Raw genomic sequence first — 24,820 nt, 5'->3', positions numbered from 1 at the left:
CTTGATTTTACTTGGTTTCTTCCTGAAACTGCTGGGTGCCACAAACTGTGGCATCGGTTTTTGCAGCAAAAGCCCTTTGTGCATGCAAAGCCAGGCTGGAGTCACCGCTGGCATTCCTGAAAAGCCAGCTCCTTCCTTTCAGATCACTTTATTCCAGCCTCGTATAGATTAGCCGGAGCTGATAAACTTGGCATTACGAGCCGCTCGCAGGTATTATCCCTTCCCCCGTCACTTCTGGCCGAATCGCAGGAGATCTGCAAAGCTTTGCAGAAATCTCCGTGGTTGCGGTTTCCCCCTGCCTTCTGCCAGTTCCTCCTGCCAGTTTGACCACTCGCCCGGCCGTCCTCGGAGCGCAGTGAGTCAGCTTGGCACAAACCGACCAAGGAAATTGCCCAAACCAGCCGGGGACCAAACTGCACCGCGGGTCTGGTAGCTACAAACCGCCCCCGGCATCGCCCCTCTCGCTCTTCCCAGCCCCGTCCTCGCCGAAACACCTCCAGTATGGGTCGGTTGGCGTGCTGAAATGGGATTTAGGGGTTGCAGCCATCCTCAAAAGTCCCTTTGCTTTCGTGTGCATGATGTTGGGCACTCCAGCCATTTCCATCACCCAGGACGAGGTGCTCCTTCCCCCGTGCTGCCCCATGGACGGTGCAGGAAACCCAGCAGAGCATCTTCCAGCAGGACTTTCAGACGGTAAGACGGGGTGCGAGGGGCACCGTGTCCCTACAAACAACAACAGCACTTGTCCAGCCGGCTCCTTGCAGGATTGAGGACACCACGGGTAACGAAGGGACAGCTTCAGCCTCATTTTGACCCTGCGTTCCAGGATTTAGCTCCTCTGACCCGCTGTCCACTTTCGGACTTGGCCAAAATCCCACAGAAATCCCCGTTTGCGACAGAGAAGTGTGAGTAGATCAGGGCTCTCTGTGTGCCGGGGAGAAAGACCCGCTTTACACCGAAAGAAAGTCAAGCAATTAGCTGGGGAATTAAGATTTAGTGCACGCCATGAGCAGCAGGCATATAGAAAGGAGACAGCTGTTAAATTTAGTATGTGACAAAGTCATGCGAGCACTAACTGGATTACTTGCATTTATTTGGGAATACTTATGTATTTTATTATGCAATGTATAGATCATCATAATTCTGCTTTTCACTCCAACGGCGCCTCTCCTGCAAGCATCTTAGAGAGCATTACAAACAATTAAGCCTGCCTGCGCCTCTGCGCCGCGCTCGAAGTTGTATCAGCTTTGTGGGCATTGAGAATATTTCAGATCGGAGATGGTTTAATTCACGGGGTTGGGTTTAACTCTGCCTGGGCTGAACCCCCAAGCCGCTGCTCGTCCTGGGCCGATCCACGGGGATGAACCAGCCCAGAAGTCACCGGCGCGAGTTTTCCAGAGATGGATATACATCTTCCCCAAAGGGATGGATTTTTTGGCCCATTTCGGTGAAGAAATGGGAGCCTGTGGGTCCTTGAGAGGGGAGCATGGTGTGGATGCTCCCCGTGTGCTCTTCCAGCGTGCCCTCCTGACTTGCCTGTCCCTAGGTCTGCGTGGCACACGCAGCTTCCAGCCTCCTTCCCTGGAAGAAGTGACGGATCGCTGCCTCCAGCTGCCTCCCCAGGGAGGAGACTCGGGAGGCGGCGTGTAATCCTGCCTGCTGAGTTCGGTCCAGACACCACCAGACGTTATTAATCCTTCGTATCAGGCCAGCGGGGACGGGCAGCCTGCCGTACGAACGTGCTGCAGCACGGGAGGGACGGGCCCTTCCCCAACAGCTTCCAGACCGAGGACAGAGCGGAGGCAGAGACGGGTGGGGGATCATCGGGAGCCAACGGCCAGAACACTGAGAAGCCCCCACGGAAAAAGCCAGGCCCTGTAACAACCTCAGAGAGCCAGCATCCTAATTTCAAGCCCCAGCTGATGTTGCTCTTGGCACTGGGGCGGTTTCATCGACGGGACTGGCACCCCAGCCTTTTGCACCGACCACATCCATGTCAAACACGAGGAGCAGTTGGCATCCCCCTCTTCCAGATGCTGAGCATCCTCCTAAAAGGGCTGATCTGGGGTCTGTGCCAGGGGGTGGGCCAGTGACGTGCTCGTCCACCCCTCCATCCCTGCAGGAGCATGGAGAAGAGCTGGAAAAGACTGTGCCCTTACAGCCCAGATTTTGAAACATTTTCAACCAATTTTTTATTGCATTGTTCGGGGGGGGGGGGGGGGGGGGGAACCTGCACCTCTGCCACCACTGTGAGAAGGGGCTGTATGCATAGCCAGCTACCGCAGAGCAGCCGATTTATATACATAAAACACTTACTAGGGCAAAACCAACTTGCTAGCACTTAAAAACAAGGGACAGGGTGGCTCTGGGGGCAGGGGTTGGTGGCATCCTGCCTGGGTTTGAAGAAGCAGCAGGGCACAGACGTGCATGTCCCCGGCTTGTGCGGCGCGGTGCGGCGCGAGGCACGTTGCTGGCCCCGTTTTCCATTTATAGGAGCCTGTCAGAAATGGCACTCCTCTCCGAGCAGATGTCGAAAAATTAGAGGGAATTCAGAGAGCAGCAGAATGCAAAAAAAAAAAAAAAATGATTAAAGGAGATGGAGGGCCTGCTTTTGGAGGGAAAAGAAATCAGCTGAGCTATTTATAACGCTGCCTGCACCGGGGCGGGTAGGAACAGGCAGTTTTTTTAAAGTGCCTCGAGAGCTGAGCGAAGGGGAAGGGACAAACCTGCTCCAGGGGATGAGCAGGGGAACGGTGCCGAGGGGCTGGGGGTGAGACCGGAGCCATCGGACGCGGGCACCTGGGGGGTCCGTGGGGGATGGATGAGAGCAGGGGGCAGCCGCTCGCCCCCAGCGGGGAGATCCCCGCTCAAGGTGCGGCGAGGGGCGATGGAGGGGCACCAACCCCTCCTGGTCTTGGTGACAAACCCTGCTTGTATTTACACACTGCTTTACGCACAGTATGTGCTGGCAGGGGGGGCAATCTTTTTCATCCAAAAGCGAGCATTTTTGGTTAAAAAACGCCGGCTGGAAATTTAGAAATTCAACCCCTGAAGCTGACGGGGGTGGCACGTTATAGATGTTATCACCTGTTCCCAAACAAATCCCGATCCCTGGGGTAGCTCCTCCACCATGTGGGGTTTGCTGGGTGCATTTTGGGTTTCTCTGTGTTCTCTCTGTCCCCTTTCCTCGCCTTTGGCCCGTGGAGGGAGGCAGGGCTTTGGTTTAGGGCCCAGCTGAGTGATGCTGGGTGGTTTTCTTGGCAGGCTCCTTGTGCTGGGCTGCAAAAAGCCCACGGCGAGGCTTGGGGACGCTCGGTGCTTTGCAGACCAAAAGCTTCACCAGGCACCTAACACGGCCCTTTTTGCAACCACGGCACCAAAACCCCACTAAAGATCTCCGCGATCACGACTGCTCGGAGCTGAGCACCCAAAGGGGCCGCGCGCACCAACGCCTCTGACATCCCTGGGTGCAGCTCCGCCAAAATCACCCTTTTTGGTGAGGGTTGCGGGGGGGACCAGGGAAACCCCCAGGCACTGCCGTGACCCCCCCCCGCTCACACGTCCCTGTCTCTCTGTTGCCTTGCAGGACCTCCCACTCCCGGGCCAAGGCGGAGGCGGCCGTGACGGCGGCGCAGAAAGCCCAGGAGGAAGCGCGCATCGCCAGGATCACTGCCAAAGAGTTTTCGCCTTCCTTCCAGCACAGGGAAAACGGTCAGTGCACGATACCGCGCCGGCCGGCCCCGCACAGCATCAGGGTTTGCAAATAATGATAAACTCTGTGATAAAACCGGCAAAAATGAGCCCTGCACGGAGGCTGGGTCTGGCTTGCGGGGGGGGGGTCTATCGGCGGTCTTTCAATCCACCCCATGCACTCATGTTGTTGCAGAGATCTTGGCTTTTTGCACTGAAACAGCCCCATTTTTTTAACGTATAGCCTCCGATGGTTGCGCAGACCGAAACAAAAACAAACACAAAAACAAAAACAAAAACCACAAACCAAGAGCTCTGAAAGTAAAATGCAAATACAAACGATCCTGAAGGCAAGCACAGTTTTACCCCCATGGCTTCTAGAGCCTGGTTTGTGCCTTCTTACGAATGCCTGGGCTTTATAAGTGTGCCCTGTCTAATCCTTCACCTGGGTGTGCAAGCCATCGGCGTGCATGTGCAAAGGTGTCAGGGTACGAGCATTCAGGGTTTGCCTGATGGCTTTGCATGCGCTCACATGCACACAGAGCCAGGTTTGGAAGCATTTTCCTTCCCTCCGACATCTCCAGCATTTTTCTCTGGCTTGTCCAGAGCTTTTATTCTCAAGGAACGAGGCTTGCCCCAGCCGCAGAGGAGCAGCCGGTGCTCAGAGGAGGGGCTTGGTGCCAGGAAAGGCTCGGGGAGGACAAGCCGGGGCTGTGCAGCCCAGGGAGGATTTGCCCCGCCAAGGCTGCACTTAGCAAGGGGTGGGAGGGGAGAGATCCAAGTCCCCATGGCAATAATTAACATAGTAATTAATATATCTGAATGGTTTTATTCAAAACTTTCCCTGCACCGAACCCTCATTAGGAGGCATCTATCATTATCCCCCCCCTCCAGCTCTTTAGCTGAGTATTGCTCATTCATCTTCGTCGCTTGAGGGCTGGTGCTGGTGACTCACGTCTGGGTGCTGGTCCCCGGCAGGAGCAGCGTGGCCAAGGCCGGGCAGGAGGGATGCCGAGGGATGCTGGCATCTTTTGCCAGCCCTGCACAGCCTGGCTTTGCCAGGAGAAAGCGCAGCCCTCTTCAAACACCCCTCAGCACTCCTCCCCCTGCAGACCTCCGATTTGTACGTCGGAGATCTGAGCTCTTTCGCCGGGCTGCACGGTCCCTGGGGCTTCCTCAGCCCTGAGATATTCCTCGTCTCCATTTCCTCTTTGCCGAGAGACTTTGCTGTCTTAAATCACCTCTTGAAAAGATATTTTTAGGTGATGCATTTTTTACTAGCTGCTAGACGGGGACGCGGGGCTCGGCTTGCGGTGGGGCTCGGGGTGGCTGGGTGGGTCACACCTGGGTGAGGGGGGGGGGGGAAGGAGCTTCCACTCAGAGCACATTAAAAAACAAACACGCCATCCAAGACGTGGGGAAACCTGGGGCGCGTGCTTGGCTTTGAAGACGCCGTGGCCGGGCACGGCTGCCTCCATCCTGCTGGAAATCCAGATTTGGTGCTCCGCATCCTCCGTAGCGCTCTCACGACGGTTCTTCCAGGAACATCACGTGTTCCCTGGCTAATTTTAGCTCGGAATAATTGTTGAACATCCTTGGGTGTTGAACGCCGGCAAGGCAGCACCCTGCATCTGTCGTGTTCCTCCGCAAGGAACCGCCCGCACCCCCCTGGCGCTGCCACCCCTCGGCCCCGAGCCCCGGCCGGGGCTGCAAACCCCAAGGGATTAACTGGGTAGAGAAGGAGAGGCAGAAACAGCTCACTGCAGGTCTAGGTGGGGAAGATTTAGGACGAGAGGATGCTTAATAGTGCGATCCCTAGTGCGGGTCTCCAGGGTGAGGATGCTGGAGGATGGTGGGGCTTTGGCACCTCCATCACGGGGCTTGGGACAGCCAGGGGAGCTCGGGGTCGGTGCCAAGGGGAGGGAGCAGAGGTGGGACCAGGCTGGGGCCGGCTGTGCCATCAGAAGGTGGCTTTGGGGTGGTCGGAGCCGGTGGGAAGCGTTCAAGACCCTGCACCTCCAGCCAGAGCCCTGGAGAGCCGAACTGGGGAAGATCAGTCAAAGCCTGGGACGAGCAGGATGGCTCTGGGTGAGCCCACGTCAGTAGCTGCCTTTAGCTGAGCTATACGACCACCTTTCTCCTACGTAGCCGTTTATTCCCTCCCTGCCTCAGTTTCCCACCTGTGAGCCAGGAGGACGGCGGGAGCAGGACCAACTCCACAACAGCCACAAGCCCACCTGTCTGTGTTTTCCCCAGAAAGCTCCCAGAGAGTTATTCTGCATGAAAACAGAGGGGCTGAGCTCCACCTTTCTCCTTCATTACATTTTCCCACTGGTACAAGAAGTGCCCGGGGGCCCCAGATAAATCCTGGGAAATCCAGACACGCAGGGAACAAACAATGACCGAGCTATTTGAGCACCGTCCCAAAACACAGACAGAATTTCCTGCGGCGAATAATCCAAAAAAACACACTGGCAGCCATCGGAAGCCCTATTTCCCATCGAGAAATGGCTTCGACGGGAAATTTCCAAGCAGCCTTGCTCCTGTGTGCCTCCCCTGTGGGTGCCCCGATGGGGACATCCATCCCCACGCTGCCGGCGTCCCCCGCGCGGATCCGGACCGCGGCGCGGCGGGCGCAGGGACGGCTGCGGGCGAAGGCACGTCCCAGCGGCTCCCCAAGAAGATGCACTAGAGAAAATTGCTCGGCAGAAGCGGAGAGATTAGAGCAGGCACTTCAGAGCATTTATTTTTAAACCACGGTAAGAAATTGAGTTCTTCCTTTTTTTGAGACTCATTTCTTGTCTAGCCATAGCAATTGCAATTAGATGCATTTCAGGGGCATTAGGCAGTTAATATATTTATCAAATTATTCACATAATTTAGCATGGCTTTAGCTGGGAACAGCTATGCCTTGAGAGGGTGAAATGAGACTTAACCAGTGGTAGCTTGCACCCCTTCAAAATAATTTGATGTCTCACGAAGGATTAATACGATGCAGATTTTTTAATTGCCCAGAGAACAATACGCTTCCCAGTCGCTGGCCACCTCCAGCAGAAGACACTCAACGTCTCTTCAAGTCCCCGTCCCTAAATCCCCGTTCCCTAGGGAGCAGCCACCTGATGTTCCCTGGGCTCAGAAGGGTCAGAGTGCATTCAGTGAGGTGCACGAAGGGATGATGGTGTTATTGGACTCGTGTCACCCCAAACACACTGCCTTGCTCCCGTCCTCACTCTCACCATCGTGCACACAGCCTGCAGGGAGCAGGATGGGCTCCACGGTGCCCAGCAAGGGGGAACATATCTGTGCCTGGCTCAGCTGCGTGGGGCAGGAAGGCTGTGCTGGCAAAAAGGACAAGCTGCCCGTGCATTGGCAGTCCTGGTTTTTTTTGTTTGTTTGTTTGTTTCCTTACCTGGAGGGCCTGCCAATGCAGCACATCTGCCCAGGTGGGAACATCCCCATGCAAAAACATAGAGGTGAGATTCCCCTTCTTCACCTCTTGTGCCTGCAAACCGAGCTGATGCAACAAGCTGATGAACCGTCAGTGGACAGGGACATAACCCCTCCACAGGGCCGGAGGCAATGGGGCTGTGCACAGCGCAGGAACACCAGGGAGCTCCCCTCCTCTCTGGGGCTCCTAGCCTGTTGTGAGTCCTCTTATTTGCAATGCGTGCACAAGGTCCCCTGCACATGTCCCCAAGCGAGCAGGGATGGAGGATGGATGGAGGGCAGCAAGAGAGGCGAAAACTGTGGGTGCTAAAGGAGCAGCCGTGGTCGAGCCTGTTTACATCAGCTGGAAATGGATAGTGGAGCCAGGGGGTTGTAAAAGGGTGAGAAGCACAACCCTAGCGCATAATGAAGCCATGGGGAAGGCTAAGCCATCTCCCCTCCCCAGAGGCAGCTTTGCAATGCCTGCAGCCAAAGCCAAACCACTCTCTGCAGGTGTAAGGGGGCCTGGTGTAACGCTAGCAGTGCCTCCTCTCTTGGTCCAGTAGCAGGAGGATGTGCACAGTGCCTATGTCCTGATCCAGCCTGCAGTACCCCCGCCACCCGACACTCTCAGACCTCCTCTTTGACCCCAAAAACCCGGTGGGCACCCACGGAACAGAAATAATCCTCTTTCCCTTCTCTCTCTCTCTTTTCCCCCCGGCTCCTCCCCGAAAAGGGCTCGAATGCCAGAGGCCCAAGCGCCAGAACTCGAGCGACGACATTGAGGTCCTCTCCACCGGCACGCCGCTGCAGCAAGAGAGCCCCGAGCTGTACAGGAAAGGGACGACGCCGTCCGACCTGACCCCCGAGGACAGCCCGCTGCAGAGCTTCCCCGCCAGTCCCTCGTCCACGCCGCCGCTGGGCTCCTGCAGGAACAAGAGCGCGCACTTCTCCCGGCAGGTCTCGGTGGACGAAGAGCGGGGCGGGGAGATCCAGATGCTGCTGGAGGGGCGCGGCGGGGACTACCTGCGCCCCAACAGCTGGAGCGAAGAGAAGGTCGGCGGGACGCGCGGCGTGCGAAGCGGGGCGCTGCGCAGCGGCCAGCTGGGGTCGGCCTCCGTCCCTGAAGACTACAGAGGCCGGAGCGGAGGACACAAACACTCGGCCTCCAACCACAAGCAAAGAGAGAGGTGGACAGATTCCCCGGCCACGGTTTCTTGGACTTCCCACCACAGGTCCCACAACCACAGCTCAGGGAGCTCCAAGCTGCTTGAGCTAGACGAGGAGAAGATGAGCAATTACGAGATGGAGATGAAGCCCCTCATGAGGATGGATTCTTATATGCAAGAGATTCACACCCAAAAAAGACACTATAGCAAAGGGGGACCCTGCAGGAGCATGGCTGATGACCACCGCGGGGAAGAGCGGGGCTTCGGGGTTCAGAGACTGAGGTCTAAGTCCCAGAACAAAGAGAATTTCAGGCCAGCTTCCTCTGCCGAGCCCACGGTGCAGAAACTGGAAAACCTGAGATTCGGGGACAAAGCTGAGCCTCGGCTACTAAGGTGGGACTTAACCTTCTCCCCGCCACAGAAATCCTTACCTGTTGCACTAGAATCTGAAGAGGACAATGGGGATGCGCTCAAATCCAGTACGGTAAGTAGGCAAAGTCGTGTGTCGAAAGCTGGCCGGGAAAAGCCGGTGCAGAGCTGTCGTGGGACCGCAGCGAGCGGAGAGGGAGGTGGCGCCGCCGGCACAACTGAGCCCCAAAATGCCCCCGTCTACACCTCGAGCCTCCCCTCCCTCCTCCCGTGGTGCATAAGAGGGCGTGCTGGAAGGCGATTTGGGGTGTTCTCCGCAGAATGTCTCGGGGGGAACAGCGGTTTTATCACTGGGGGATTGGGTCGGAGGGCTTGGGGAGTTCGCCTGGGGGAAAGGTGGGAGCAGGCGAGGTGTTGGCGATGCTTCCTTGTGGTTGGGTGTTAGTGAGACAATGTCACACTGGCCAGAGTGTGACCCAGTACTGTGACATGACCCGATAATTTGACACGACCCCATAATTTGACACGACCCCATAATTTGACATGACCCCATAATTTGACATCACTGCTCAAACCCCGGCAGCTGGGCGTTGCGTCAACCTGCGGCGTCTCCCCGTCGCTCCACCTCTATGTGACTCTGATGCCGTGGCCTTGCCACTGTGTTGTGCTGGGGACCCGAGCCACCTGGAGGAGGGTACCGTGGTCACGGATCAGGGCACGTTGCAAAGGGCTTGGGCTCAGCCTGCCTTCATTCCTTTTCTCTGTGAAACACAGGAGCACGTGCAGGAGCATTCGGGGCTCCTCATTTCGGGAGAGGTGAGGGCTCGCCGGAGGTTTACAGGAGCAACTGGCTGCTGGGCAGAGCTGGAGTTGTTCAGGCTAGAGGAGAGGAGACAAAGCAATCTTCAATCGTGTAACACAGCTGCTGCAAAGTGGAAGGGAATAATCTGTTCTTGATGAAGGGAATTAATGGGCTTAAATTCGAGCATTAGAGGCAGTGGTTAGCTATTAGCCGTCAGTAGTGAGCTGAGGGCTGGGATGAATTGCCTGGGAGGGAGGAGGTGGTGCAAAGACGGCATGGACATCTGCAGCTCAGGTGCAACTCGGACGGAGCTGACCCTGCCTCGGGAGAAGCCTGAGCTCCACAAATTTCCCAGCCCAGGCTGATGGCGATTGCAGGACTCGCCTTGAGAGCAGCTCCCTCGCCCTGTCAGTGTAGCAGAAGGAGATTTTGGCTGTTTGAGAGACAGGGCTGATAAAGGACGGCATTCATCAGTCTCTCCGAAAGTTTGGCCGTGGTGGTCTGCAGCGTGCGGTTGCTCTTGCCAGACCTCCAGCATCCCTCCTGCCCCTTCCAGCTGCCTGCTGCCCGCAGGGCAAAGGTGCTGGGTGCTGGCAGCCAGGGGAAGGCAGCAGCCGGGGGGGAGAAGCAGAGATGGGGGATGCAGCCGGGATGCAGGAAGGGCTCAGCTACCGAGCTGCCACAGTTTCCCTGCTGTGGCTGTGGATAAATCACCCCCACACACAGCCCTGGAGCTTGCTGGCTTCCTATTCATCCTGCAAGCTTCAGCGCAGGCTCGCAAGCACCCACACAGCATTTACGAAGCGCTGCACGCAGGGTGTCTGCTGGTGGACCGCACCGCAGGACACATCTTGCTGGTTCGGAGAGAAACGGGAGCTCCGAGGGACCCCTGCGCACGTCGGTGAGCTTCAGCTTTGGAAAAATAGCCACTCATGCAACATCTCCTTGATGGCTACGTCCAGCGAACGCCGGACACCGCCGAACGGGCGTGTAAAAGCACCCAGAAAAGCCATTAGGCTGCACATCATCCTTTTAAGTGCTGTAGCTGCGAAGCAGCATGTTCAGTTTTCTCACATTCATAACCGAGGGTGGAACAGATGGCGAAGGTTTGGGAGGAAGCTAATGTAATACAGAGGAAGAGATAATATGTGGATTTAAATAACCTACAATGCCAGCAACAATTTGTTCTAGCAAGAGTTGCGCTGCGCTAGCAGGGGGCTGCTCCAGCGGCCGGGTGGGGAGGGGACAGTGGCACCAGCAGGGTGAGGACCAGGAGGTGCCACCCAACGTGTCCCAGCCCCCTGTGCACCACCGTGACCTCGCCTGCACCTTCCACCCAGCACCTTTGCCTCCAGAAAGCGCAGCCATCCCCGAGGAAGAGGAGGGGAAGGCTCCATCCTGCGAAAACCACTGCGCCCAGGGGGCTCCTGTTCACGCTCTGGATATTTTCTTGCAGGACTTACGGCTCCCCATGTTCCCTGAAGCCTTGCTCAGCAGGGATGCTGGAGCCTCCCCTCCCTGCTCCCCGCCTGCCTCCGGCACGCAGGCAAGCCCCAGCTCCTGGGGAGGGCTGCGTGTGAGCACGCATGCGTGTGCGGGTGTGCGTGTGTGCGTGCCCACTCCTTGCAGCCTGCGTGGCAGCCGCTTCCCTGCGAGCCGCCACGCTGCCATCTGGGAAGCTGCTCGCCCAAAAGGGCACCTCTCAGCTCCGGGCAGCTGCGCCGCTCCAGAAAGGTGCCTGCCGAGCAGGATGCTGGTAGCTCAGCAGGGATATTTTTGCCCTACCTGGAGCATCCCTGTCCAGAACGGTGGCCAGCCTGGTGCAAAAATAAGCTGCCATGAAGCAGCTCCCCACGGGACACCCACGAGCCCTGTGGGTTGGCTCGGAGGTCGGGTGCCAGCTCCAGCTTCGGTGCAAACGCAGCTGGGTCAGGGCTGGCATGGAGCGAGGCAGGGATGCAGGTCTGGGGAAAGGTCTTGGGAAAAGCCCAGCTGGAAGTTATCCCTCTGGATAATGCTAAGAGGGTTTCTCGTGCTAAGAGGGTTTGTCTCGTAGCAGTGAGGCTGAGGATGGGGCCACAGACTGCTTTGATTTCCAGCCTTTTGCAATGTGTGCTCGGATGGGGATACAGACCTCTGCAGGGGAGCTGGGCGCATGGGTTGCCATATAAGCTCCAGGAGCTTTGTCTTCTCGCTCATTTCTCACCACTCCCTTACAAAGAAGCTCCCAGAGCCCCCCCCCCCCCCCCCCCTCCACGGGGGCTGCACATCAGTAATTGAAAACTCCTCTTACAAAGGTCATTTCTTGAGGCCGCTGCTCAATAACGCTGATGAAATTCAGTGCTGCTTGGTGCTCGCTATCAGGGGACGCTGGGGTTTCAGGGTCAGGAAGCCGGCGCTGTGGTCACACCAACACTTCAAAATCACACTCGAAGGCACCTGATCTTTCCGTGTCTCCGTGCGCACCGACCCCTGCGCGCACAGAACAAACTGGCATCAATTGTCATCGCTTGGGCAGATGAAATCGGGAAGCAATGTGCCCAGACCACTGTCGGTGTTGTTGGATTAAGGGACTTACGTGGACGTCACCATCCTTTCTGGCCCTAAGGAACCACGAGGCAAAAAGCTCAAGCCTGTGTCTGAGCACTTCACAGCTTCCTAGAGCCTTTGAGATGATCTAAAGCAGGAAAGGAAAAAAGGAATTGTTGAGCTGCTGGAAGGGGAAAGAGGCTTTCTAAAATGCCAGCAACCCTTTTTATCCATCGACACGAAAGACATCATATTTTTAGGGTAGGGGATAAAAAGCATGTAGCCCCTTTCCTGCAGGTGCCGAACATCTGCAGTTCCCAAAAAGGAACAGAAGTGGTTTGGGCACACAGGTCCCCAGCACGCCTGAGAGAAAGGGCACGCACGGAGCCTGATTCCTCTGCCTGTCCTCATTTCAGGAGCAGTCACAGGTATTCGGATGAAGACTTCTAGGCACGCACTGTGGTCTCACTAAAGGCAATAGGAAAACTCCCCAGGGTCGCGAGCAGGCTCGGTACTTAGCCCTTTAAAATCCCCCCGTCTCATCCCACAGAGAAAGCCCGACAGCGGGGCAGCAGCCAAAAATCCCAGCCACCCCCAACATTTTCTTCCATCGTCACATGCTGCCGGATAACATCTCAGCGTTCCCAGCCGTTTGCTGACGGTGTAGCCTCTTGTTGCGACGAACCAGAGGAAACAGCTGCAGGTTTGGGGTTGGCAATGACGTTTGCGCGCCGTCTGCGGGGTTAAGGGTGGCAGAGACCCCCCCCCAACCTGCACCAGCCGGGGAGGCAGAGAGGGGCTCCGGGAGCTGCGGCATCTTCTCTCCTGCTGCCTGCGCGATGGGTGGATTTTCCACCCAGAGATTCTGAGCAGGTTTCCCTGTCGCTGGGGAAAGCAAGGAGGAGGCAGCCAATCTGCAGCCAGCGCCGCGCTCTGCCACGGCCAGCCCCGGCACAGCCCAGCACCCGCAGCAGCGCAGCAAAGGCAGGGCAGCTGGGCAGGGACCCCCGCCCACTCGCCCCCCATCCCCAGCGCCGAATTTCGGCCAGAATATAAGCTGCCCAGAGGCACTGGAGTGCAAAAATTCACCTGCATCTCGGGATGCTGTGCACGGTCCCGTCTGCCTGGGGGACCAGCCTGGGAAAGGCGCCTGGGGACGTTTTTGTGGTTAGCATCCCAGGGACTAAACCCTGTGGTCCTCTCCGGCTTTCCCTTTCAGATTTTTCCTTTATTTCCCCGTCAGGGGCCTTCCCCAGGTCTCCTAACGCAGCTGTGCCTGGGTTTTCCTTGTTTCTCTCACCTCATCTAAATAAACTCACAACAGGTTCACAGCCCGATCCCAAGCGGCCGTGGCCCGGCACACACACACACACAAACAAGCGTGAGCTGTAATTACAAGGGGCTAAGGAGGAATATCAGCCCTGCTGCCACCCGGTTGCTGTCACCCCTCGGAGATGGGTGCCCTGCCCAGGGAGGCACCGGCACAGGGACGGCAGCGAGTGCAGGAGGAGCTGCCACGTGCACAAAGAGTTCGGGGGTCGTTGCCTCTTAAAAAAAATAATAACCAGAAACTGCTCTTCCTCTGAGCTCCTTGACGTGCAGACATCGTGGCATTACTTCTAACAACACAAGGTAAATAACGCTCAGAGAGAAATGCGGTGCTGAGCTCGACAGCATCCTTTTCCGAAACGTTTAATCTCAGGAGCCCTCTGATGTAACAGCAGGGTGCACCCCGCTGACTTTGTCATTCTGGATCCATTTTAGGGCTCTGAGCCCAACCCCACGCCGCCGTCTAGCTTTGAGAAAGTTGCGGTCAGTTGCCAGCTTTTGACCAAAAGAAAACCAAAACCTTAAAACCGTCGACCCCCCCGGGATGCAGCAACACGTCGGAGAAGGCGAAGCCAGTCCCTTCTGCTCCTCTTGATAAATTCCTTAACTGTTTCACAGCAGCCTGTTCCTGGCTATTATGTGACAATTCAGCACAAATGTCGTGGAGCTGCGAAGTTTTCAGCACTTTCGTAGTGCTGAGCCTGGAAAACAATGCCTCTGTACTTTTTGCTGATCCCAGTCCTTGGTGATTACACTTAATAGATCCCAGAGGGATTCCTAGGTAACCTGCACTATGGTTTCCATGGCAGAGACGGAGCTGCAATAACAGGTAATAACGGATTGCTAATACTTAAATTAATTATGCCACAATTTTATTTGTAAACCAGCTGTCCCTTGTATTCCCGGTAAGACTCAAGTTGCTATACAGCAGTTAAAGGAAAAAAAAAAAACAAAAACACAAACAAAACCCAAACAAACTGAACGGTGGGGCAGAGGTGGTGGTGCTCAGCTGCAGCCGCAGTCGGAGCTGCAAAAAGCGTGCCAGAAAGGAGAGGCTGAAGGAAACCTTCGGAAAGCTCGCAGCGCTTCACTGAGATGCTTCTCGTTACTTCCACGGCGATGGGCACCGCTACTACTGCTGTGCCGCGACGAGGGCTTATTCACATTTTAGTGGCGCCACGGCTGCAGATCTGTGTTCCAGGTCTTTCAGCTTCGGAGAAAATCTCAGAGCCCTTGGAGGTTATCCCTGTTTGTCCAGGAGCACCCCGTCACCTAGTGGGTACTGGTGTACCTTACCCATCCTCGGCAGCAGTTCTCCTCCCGCAAAGGAGCCCAGGGAGCTTATTATAAAATAAACTGAAATCCCAGCCCCACAGCTGCCAGATTTTGCTGATGAAATTCGCCGTCATCCCGTATGCGAGCCGAATGCCCGGGCACACCCGAGCTGGGTTTAATTTTTCCTTTCCCCGAGCCAGGCTGGTCGCCGTGCTGGGTGGAATCCGTCTCACGTCGCTCGCTCTACGGACGGCCTCGAGGGTTAGCACGGGCTGGATGTCTAACGTTTAGAAGCTAAAATTGGGTGAGAGGACGCTGCCAGGCGGTGCCTGCGGGCTGGGGAGGCAGGATCCGGCCCTAAAGGCTCTGCATGGGAGATGGGCAGCACCTCGGTGCTGTGCCCCAGCTCCTGCACGGCACGCAGGGCTGGCTGAACAGCCCCCAGCAGCTCCTGGCTAAAGGAGGTGCTGTAACTTCAACAAAAACAATGAATGAAGGAGGAAAAAGGAAAGTTTTGCAGGCTGCTTGCTGTCTGTGGCACACGATCCCCAGGAAAATGAGCTCAACCTTCGGCTTCCTATCAGCCCAGAGTCTGTGATGCCACTGGCCTCAGGGTTTTCTTCGGGCTTCTCCGGGGCTCAGGGAGGCCGAAGATGAGGGAAAGCACCACTGGACTAGGAAAGCAGCATGCAAAGCTGCAAATCAAGGGCGATTTCTCTCATTCCTGTATGTCGGTGGCTCGTGTTAGAGGCCTCGCACGTGGTGTAGCGTTGTAAGGGCTGCGAGGTCCAAAACGCTGGCTGCAGCTCCAGCTAAAGGCAGCTCGCTGACCTCTTGCTGGGCTGGGCTCGGCAAAACCTCTCTGCCAAAGCAGAAAAAGCAGAAGGGATTCATCTTCTGCATGGGCACTGAGCAGGAATCTCTTCTTGGGAGCCGATGACATATCCCAGGACATCCTTGCCATCAAAGGGGAGAAGGGCAAGCGTTGCTCTGAGCAGAGGTGAAGGTGCGGAGACCTTACGAGTTAGAAATAAGCCAGACATAAGCATCAAGAAGTGCAGCAGGATTCGTAACTGGAACTAAAACAGAAGCTTCAGAGGCCCAAAGCTGTTTATGTGACCAGCTGCCGCCGGCAGGGTTCCAGCCCCTGCTAAGAGCCGCGGGTGCGATTCCAGCGGGGTGCCAGGGCCTGGAAAGCCCTTGCTGGAGCTAGCACAGGGGAGAGGGTCTTAAAAAGAAGGGGCTAGAAAAGAGAAGCAGAAGTTGCAGGCTCTTGGCTCATTGGATTTGGGCCCCTCAGGCTGCAAAGGCCCTTCCCTCCCAGGGCATCTTCTTTTTGGGGTGCTTTTGCTGGCCAACGTGGAAGTCCCCAGATAGGCAGGGGCAAAGCAGGCACCGTCTCCTGGCTCTGCACTGAACAGGAGGGGACACAAGATGAAAACGGGTGCGAACTGCACCAGGGACGTGAGCAAAACATTCGTGCATGGGAACCCAGTTGCTGTGAGCGTGTGCACGGTGCTCGGTTTGTTGACTCCCCAGTTTTTCTGGATGAGGCCACAACTTGGGCATACGGGTGTATAAATCCCACCCCATCACCGTCCACAGCTACCAAAGGGTTGTGGTCTCGCTCAGGCCAGCGGGTCCATCCCAAAGTGTCTGTGTTTGTGAGGGCAAAGCTCAAACGCCAGGGAATTAGGGGACAGCCGGCCCCGCTGGGTGCCTTTGGGCAGGGAGAGGGGAACAGCCTCCGGAGCATCCCAGGCTCGTGCCAGCCGGCGGATAAGTTTGTGTGCTGCTTGTTACCGAGACCATCTAGCAGTCAGAGCAGAGCGAGGGCAGAAATGGTCACTGCCTCTTTGGCAGGGGAAATCAAACTGCGAGCGGACCGAGGCTGATGTAAGTACGAGAGCAGCTCCGTCCTCCCCTGGCTGCGGGGTGGAAGGAACCAAATGCATTTTGTGCCTCCGTGGTGCCCTGCCAACAGAAACAATGACAGTGATAATCGCTCGCAATCTGTTATTGCATTAACACGAGCTCAAAAATCGTAAAACCCGGTAATCTTCTGAAATGAAGCTAACCCCCCCCGAAAGTAAATAACAGAGCGCATCGCAGCGCTTGGCAGCCGTGGGGCCGGGGGGGGGGAGGAGTGGCAGCGGGGGGGTGCTTTCTGCCTTGGAAAGGCTTTGCGTGGTGCAGGCGGAGAGGTTTTGCTGGAAGCAGCCAGGCGTGGATACCTGGCTGCCAGGAGCGGCTCTCTGCAATCCCTGCGTTTGGTTGGCATCCCCTGACCCTGTTGCTAAGCTACAAATATGCCTTGCCAGCAAGCTCCAGCATCCCCGCTGCCACCCACTCCCAAATGTGAACTGAATCAGCCTGCTCAGAGCAGAAGCCAGCCCTGTCCGGCGAGGAGCCTTTTCCTTTTTTTTTTTTTTTTTTTTTTTTATTTCCAGCAGCTCTGCAGACTGGCACAAGGACCGGCTCGCACAGGGCGCCCACCCTGCCACCCAAAAAAAAAAGAGGCGCACGGGGCGGGAGCGAGGTGCTGAGCGAAGCACCAGCACCGTTGCAGGGGGGTTAAGGCTGGCGCAGCTCCGTCGCAGCGGGAATAGCCGAGGATCCCAGCTACGCCGAGAAATAGCTACCACCTACCTGCACGCACGCTCGCTCACCCCGCCGCGAGCCACGTTAACGCTTTAGGGCAGCAAATGTTTTACGGCAGGGACGTGGCGGCGGGGTGGGTGTTTTCTGGCCACTCCGCATAAAGACGGGGTGGAAAGCTGCAATCCTGGCGCTGCGTGGTTATTCCTGTCGTTCCTGGGGTGCTGAGGGGGTCCGGCACCACATCCCGATCGGCTGCAGTGGGAACTCAGAGAAGCAGCCCGCAGGGAACTGGGTAGTGTCGGGTGAGATAACGCCAGGGCAGAAACGCTGCCGCACGCAGGTGCTCCCACACCGACGCCTTGCCGGGATGTATCCCCACGGAGTCCCCAAGAGCGGAATTTGCTCCGTATGAACCTCAGAAAAAGTTGTTAGAGACATCCTAAAACGTTGCCTTAATGGGGGCCATCATAGAGTGGCCTGCCCTTTGCCATCAGCAGGTTACCTGCTTAAACAATCACATTTATTGGAAAGGGTCCTTTGGAGACACCTCCAAACCATCCCCAAGGAACCATAAAATCCGATACTTTTTTTTTTTCCTTTCTTTTCGTTGACCACCCCGGGTAAGCAAGCGGTTTTGGTCCTTAATTAAGGCCGGATTTCCCATGTGGACGACACGGGGGAGTCCAGGGAGTCCTGCAGGCGCTTTGGGGTCGGGCGCTGCAGGGTGCGCATCCCCGGCCGTGGGCAGACCTTGGGGGCACCTCCTAACTCCTCTCCTTCTCCTTCTCTTGCAGGGCTCAGCTCCCATTCTGGTAGTCATGGTGATCTTACTAAATATCGGAGTCGCCATTTTGTTTATTAACTTTTTCATCTAACTCAAGACTGTCTTGTTTGCAAAAATAACAGTTACATGTATGAATGGGGGAAAAACAAACAAACAAAAAAAAAACAAACAACAACAACAGAAAAAGGGAAAAAAAAAATCATAACTCGAACTGTCCTACGACAATTTCCAAGTCTTTTCACAGAAGAACAACAAACGATCGAGTCTCACTCACAGTTTGCCTTTTTTCCTGGGTAATGTTTTTTGGATTTTAGCCAAAATTCTTTGCTTGTATAACACTATGCTGTGTGGCATGGCAAAATGCTATCAACACTCTGCCCCCCCAACACTGGAAAGGATGAGAAGGAATCCCAACAAAATAAAACCTCATTTCCCTTCCTCTCACCCCCCCCCCAAAAAAAATATATTTGTAACAACGGTAACCAACCCAAAACGGAGACTAGACGAGGGGACCGTGGGGAGATTTCGTGTCACGTGTGTACGGGTCCTGGGATGCTCCAGGCTGAGCTTCCCGGGGAAATCCACAACAGCTTTAACGATTAAAGTAAATGGGAGAGAAAAGCAAAATCAGGCAGCCGGTGCTTTTCTTCCCTTCTCCCGTCACGAATGGAGAAGAGCCGCTGGAAGAAGGAGGCGAGAAGGAGCGCGGGGAAGGCGCGAGCCCTGCCTGGATGCGACGGACGGGAGGAGGGCGCCCAGCCCCGTTTTATTTGTTTTTAAAACCAAGCTGCAAGGGGTGTTCTGTGAAAACCCATGGGGCAGGGGGGGGAAACGGGGAACACAAGGTGCGAGCGGCGGCCCCACCACCCTCCTGCCTTCAATCCTCCTCCCGGGCTGCTCCCCCTCACGGCAGGGCTGGAAAACCACCCCGGGCTGCTTTCTGTTCACTTTTGGTCAGAATTTGTGCCCAGATCCGCCCCCCCCCCAGCCCCCCGAGCCCACGCCGACCCGCGAGGAGCAGCACTACTCCGCGCTGAGCATCCCATCCCAAACACGTCCATGCACAGAGGTGCCAGGGAGCAGATTGGCGGGGAGAGAGGGCTCGATTCCGACCCACCTAGTATGACGTAAAATAAAGCGAAATAAGATTAAAAAAAAAAAAAAAACGTTTTTCAAAAGGCATCTGGGGAGGAGCACTGGAGCATGTCCCAGAGAGGAGGGAGAGGGTGGTGGGTTTGTCTCTTACATCTTGCTGTGGACTGTTTCAGACATCATGCTTGGGCTCTGAGCATGTAGTATTTTGCACTTTGTAATGCAGGATGTATATTCCAGCTTCCAACATGTCCCTGTAAAAAAAAAAAAAAAAGAAAAAAGAAAAAAAAAGAAAAAAAAAACAAAAAACAAACGTCATTGGCAATGGCAGCCTCTAAGGATGTATTCCTTTCTTTTTTTTTTTTTCTATGTCACTCAATTTGTTCGTTTATACCATCTTTGTAATATGCCTGCCTTGATTTTCTCCCCTCCCCTGTCTCCCCCCTGATAATATGCATACTCATTAAAGATGCCGTATCCCTGTTCTGAGCTGTTATGGTCCCAATCACCAGAGCGTGGGCTTAGCTCGACCGCCTGCCTACGGCCGGCGTCCCGGCGCCTTCCAAACCCTCCCGGAGGGTTTTCCCCCCCCCCGTGCCCCCTGGCACCACGAGGGCCGTCTCGCCCTGCCTGGGAGCTCGGCGATGCCGCTGAGCCGACAGCGAGCTGCTCCCTTCGGGCTGGGGACCAAATTCCCCCCCGGGTGTCCCCGCCGTGGGTCCGCAGCAGGATGCGGCCCCTGCACAGCTGCGGCGGGGTGGGGGGGACCCTGCCCGGCATTTCCCACCCAGAGCTGTGGGAACAGCCCCGAACGCGGCCTCAGCTTTGCTTTGCTTCTGTTTTAGCTGTTTCTCTGCTACCTTTTCAGCAGATTTCTTATTACACTGCACTGGATTGCTATATTTTTAACCAGAAATAAACTAAGGATTAGAGCATGTGCCAGTTAAATTCAGTTCTTTTCCTTACACGGTCTTCCTCCCTCCCTGTCGCAGTTTTTCTTCCTTCCCCTTGCAGGCAGAGGGCTATGGGCGGACAGGGCAAATGACACCGATGTACCTCCTGTCACTCCACGATGAGTTTCCATCCTTTTGGTACCTCGTCACTTTTTTTTGGTGTTTCCTTCTTGGTCCTCAGTCTCCCTTTTGTACTCTCCAATGGTTGCTGCATGCCTGAGATGAACCCAAAAATGCCATATTGTGGCCGCAGCCCCGGGAACTCCGCCACGTGGTCTGTAATTCTGGTCCCAGCTCTTCGTGAGGACTCTGGAGAAGTTTTTCTGTGCATTTCGGTTGACTGCATGACACCAGAGTCCCGCCAGGATCAGGTTAAATAATTACATGCAAACACGGTACGATATTTAGATGTGTCTCATTGTCAATTATCAGTGCCTCTCGTTATCAATCAAGGACAGGTACTGGTGATTTCATGGCTAGCTTTTTCACACTGGTGGCCGACTAGTTATCCCTGCTCTTGCCCATGTACCAGCAGTTATATGCAGACACAGCACAGCAAACACAATGCAGATTTTTCATCTCTTTATTCCTTGGGATAAATCCTTGGTCGAGATGAGGTCTGTTCAGCATGAGAGATAGCCAAAGACTAATATTAATTGGCTCCCACACCACGTGTTTAAAAATAACGACGCCTTTATTAATCAACGGGAGCCGAACAATTTGTCTTAGTCCCGGGCTTCTCACATTTGCCCAAGGCCAGAAATATTCTTGAGAAGTAGCCCGGGGAGAGAGGTAATTCAGCATATTTCCCTGTCTTATGGGCCCCGGCCTCACGCATATCTACCTAAGGCACATTAAAACGTCCGTCGCTGGGGCGTATAAATCTGAGTAAAGCGTCCATCCCTGCTGTTTTATGTCCACGCCGACAGATGCACGGGAACAGCTGAAGGTTTATCTCGTGTGTCGTAGGCTGCGGCGGTGTTTTTACGCTCCTGCAGCAGAGGGGCTGGAGGAAGCAGCCCACCAGCCGCTCCTCCTGCCCTTGTGCTGAGCGCAGGAGCCAACACGAGGGCTGCACGTCCCTCGTGGGGACCCTCCGGCCAGGACACCCCTGCGAGCAACAGCCGGTTTGAAACCACATCCCTGGGGAAGGCAAGAAGGGAGGAGCAGAGCCCCTTCGCCCGCCCGCACGTCGGCTTCTCACCAGCCCATCTGGCGTCTGCTTCGCTTGCACCCGGGACCCGGCTGCCGCGAGCGGTGGGCCTCCTGGGCCTGATCTGTCAGAAACAGGGAGCTGTTGCTGCAGCTATTTCTTCTGTGCTGAGTTACGAAGCCTCGGTACTGCTAAAAAAAATAAGTAACTCCAGGCCGCGACAGAAAGAGAGAGGCAAAATAACGTCATATTGGTGATGGAGGGCTTAATTGAAACCCGTGGAGTATTGGGATGTCCTAATAGGCTTTGGCAAGTTAATGAAGGAAAGCAGGAATTTTTTAGAATGGTCTTTGGCTGTCATCTGCCTTTCAACCCCAGTTTGGGTACCCCATTAACAGCACCGAGAGCCTAGCAGGACTCGGGCTCCCTGCCAGACTCACTTCTTTTAACAGGGTGAGGACCCCAACACCCAGCCCCTTCCTTCCTGCAGAAAGGCAGCTGCCACCCGCCCCAGCAGCAGCTGCGTTTTGGTGTCAGGTACCAGGTCCTGTGGGAAGGGCAAGCTGTGAGAATTACTCGTGTAAGCTGCAGAGCTGCTCCCCACCCCGTTCAGCACAGACCACGACCCCGAGCTCTTTTCTTGGTCGCCCATCACGCGAAGGAACCGCGGGTTACTGGTGAAGGACGCTGCTGCTGCTGGGCCAACAGCTGGTTCCCAGCAGAGGCAGAAGCATTCGCTGCGTTCCCTTTCCCACTTTGCACCTACAAAGCGCATTCGCACCTCCGGGCCAGCCCAGTTACCCTGGCTGCTCCCTGGCACACACCACAGCACGGTTCGCGTGCTTCCACACCCCGATCACACGCACACTGATGTGGGGAGAAGCAATCCCACGTGCTGCAGCTGAGCTTGGGCTAGACGTGAAACCACTCACCTTCCACTGCAGCCTTTGCTGTGCAGCCCCTGATGTAAAATGCATTCCAGCTGGCACTCTCCCTGTTCTCTTTTCTCCTTCCTAGCTGTGCATGTAAATGTGATAGAAAAATCTGATTTCACTGTGCTACTTACAATGCAATTACAGGATGCATGTGGCCCAAAAGAAAAGGAATTACTGAATAGTTTCCTCAAAAAGTAAAAAACCAACCAAACAAAAAAACTTTCAGCCTTCACTTAGATGAAAAAAAATGTTTCCAGATATAATAAATTGAGATCTCTTTTTGCTATGTAAATGTTTACGTATTCACCCCTTTACAAGATGGGCAAATGTAATGCTCTGAAGGATGCCAAAGGAATAATTGAATTTTATCTGGGTGTTCATACATTTAAAAAAAAAAAAAAGGCACAAGCTGTTCTTTGCACATATCAGACAAGAATAACTATTCCTATGACAGACACTGCTGGAGTTTCTCAGCTCCTCGTTTTCCTCCAAGTTCTAGGCCCAGCCCTTCCCTTGGGTATCATTTTAGGCAAGTCATTTCACTGATGGTTGCCTGCAAAATACTTACCTCCTTCTTTAAGGTACTTTTGGTCCTAATACATGAAAAACCGCCAGCTATCTGACCCAGCAACAGGCTTTAGGTGACTTTCAGTCAATGTTCAGAAGACCAAAGTACCATTACAGCCTGATACCAAAGCATCATAGCTTAAATTTAAGTCCAGGGCAGAGCCTCCTCTGTAGACACTAAGCATAGTAGTAATAATTAGGCTTCCCTGCTGAGGTTTCCACCATGGAAATCTTTTACCTTTTATCAGAGGTTTTATTTGCTGAATCAACACGTGACAGCTTCCAAGGCTTCCACAGTTACACCCGCACGAGATGGGCCAGCGTGCCCAGACATCCTGCGGCTGTCGCTGGCTGCAAGGCTCCAAGGGAGTGCTGCATTTGTCTCGTTTGTTCTGCTGAGCAGTGGCTGCAGATGCACCAGAATTAATTTCTGTCTCAAGTCCAACGGCTGCAAATGCTCCAGAGAGAGCGGACGCTGTGTGGGATTCAGTCCCCACGCAGGCTGTTCCAATTACAGTGCTACAGGCTCATCTTATCAGAGCTGACAACCAAGCCTCAATTTTCAGGCCAGGCCAGCATCCCCCCAACGCGCAGCCTAAGGATGGCCACCAGCACCTCCTGCACCAGGCCGTATGACCAACCTCCGCCTGTGCTGGCTCACCCAAAACCCCAGTGCTGGGAGAAACTGAACCAAGATGCATGCCCGCGTCAGCCCAATCTCACAGCGCAGGACGACAGCCCCAGGAAGCCAACATCTCCCCTCCAACCCACCCCAAAGCCTCTTCTCTGTGGGCTCTGCGAGGCCAGCGGCGTGCTGGGAGCAGGACGGCTGGCCCAACCTGCCTCAGGTTCCTTGGGAGCCTGTCACTTCCACTCCGTGCCTTCCCCAGTCGTCCTCAGCTTGGCACCGAGCGCAACCACAACTACGTTCCAGAGCCCTTGAGCGAAAGATGAAAAGAAAAACCTCAGACTATCGCTGCACAGACTGCAGCTCGTCTGATGCATCTGGTTCCCTCATCCAACTCTGTACTGGAGAAGGGCGGAGGGAGAATTTTTTCCCTGTGGCTGCAGTAGCACTGTTCAGAACTATTCTTCATCCCTGGCACAGCGCTACCAGGTTTCAGCTAAGGGGAAAAATTCTTTCCGGGTATGTATCTGTATTTGAAATAATCAGAAGGGGAAAAAAATGATAAAGTAGATCTGGCAAAAAGTGCACATTCCTTTCTCTGGTGGGGCCTTTGGAATGGAGCCCTGTGCACAGATGCTGTGATTTTAAAACCACTATTTTCAAACAAGAGAGGAAAGGAAAAAGTCAGCAAATGCAACTCAGTGGCAGATTCCCCAAAACTCAGCACAGAAACCCATGGACGTCATACACACACAGAGATGCTGTTAGCCAAGTGAGCACTACAGATTCTTTCTTAGGTTATAAACGAGTTGTTTGCACTTCTTCCATTATTTTTTATGCAAGGCTCCTCCCTATCAAACGTGTTTTTATCTTGACAATTAAATCACATGGGCAGCCTGCTCTACTTAGTCTTTATTGCATTCTAATTAGCCTTGTAGGACCTAGTACTGCTCTCCTGAGAGCTGGCTCCCTGGTGGTGCCCCTGCTAAAAGAATACCCACGGCACCCTGGATTTCTCTGCGCAAGGACAGCCAGTGCCTTCTGGTGTCAACTTAAGTCATCACTTGCCTGCTGCAACAGACACGCTTGTATCCCATCTGTTGTCTCTATGGGCAAATGGCACGGCTCTGCTGCAAAGAAAGAGATGCTTTGAGAAGGGCTGAGTCAAGGAAGAAGGGGTGAAAAAATCCTTTGAGTGTAAGCCCACTTCCTCCTGACCTCGAAATGCCATCAGGTCTCAAGGCAGGACATTTCACTGGTCATAAAGTGTTCACGTGTAGGACAAACGCTTCTTGGCTAACGTGAGAAACTGAAGTGGGGGATTCCACAAGCAAAAGTAAAACCCATTACAGCTAATGCTAAAAAGGAAGAGACTTCTGTTGCATGAATCAGGGGTTACAGTGGCTGTCATACAGACAGCCTATGGAAGGATTCCCAGGTTTCTCCAGACAATGCAGCAACACCTCAGGGCTGCTGGTGCATCTTATTACCACTACCTGCGCATTTCACAGAGGGGGC

The 24,820-nt window shown here is 54.8% G+C and overlaps 1 protein-coding gene and 1 long non-coding RNA gene across 2 annotated transcripts in view; one reads left to right on the top strand and one right to left on the bottom strand.

Moving 5' to 3' along the window:
• Positions 1 to 19,552, top strand: part of JPH3 (junctophilin 3) — a 50,827-nt gene extending 31,275 nt beyond the window's left edge. The window contains exons 4-6 of the mRNA XM_080552194.1: positions 3,587 to 3,711; positions 7,853 to 8,769; positions 17,985 to 19,552. Of these exons, the coding sequence (XP_080408320.1) occupies positions 3,587 to 3,711; positions 7,853 to 8,769; positions 17,985 to 18,065 (1,123 nt within the window). The 3' untranslated portion in view covers positions 18,066 to 19,552. The remainder of the gene's footprint in view (positions 1 to 3,586; positions 3,712 to 7,852; positions 8,770 to 17,984) is intronic.
• Positions 8,254 to 17,977, bottom strand: LOC308176485. Its single transcript, XR_013938276.1, has 3 exons — positions 12,035 to 17,977; positions 8,717 to 11,928; positions 8,254 to 8,391 (listed from the first exon to the last, which is right to left on the bottom strand). It is a non-coding gene; the product is annotated as an uncharacterized lncRNA (long non-coding RNA).
• Positions 19,553 to 24,820: the final 5,268 nt, after the last annotated feature.

Source organism: Anser brachyrhynchus (genome assembly GCF_964034855.1).
Source record: "Anser brachyrhynchus genome assembly, chromosome: 12".
Taxonomy (NCBI): domain Eukaryota; kingdom Metazoa; phylum Chordata; class Aves; order Anseriformes; family Anatidae; genus Anser; species Anser brachyrhynchus.
Note: the sequence above shows the minus strand (reverse complement) of the source record. Positions and strands in the feature narration are given on the sequence as shown.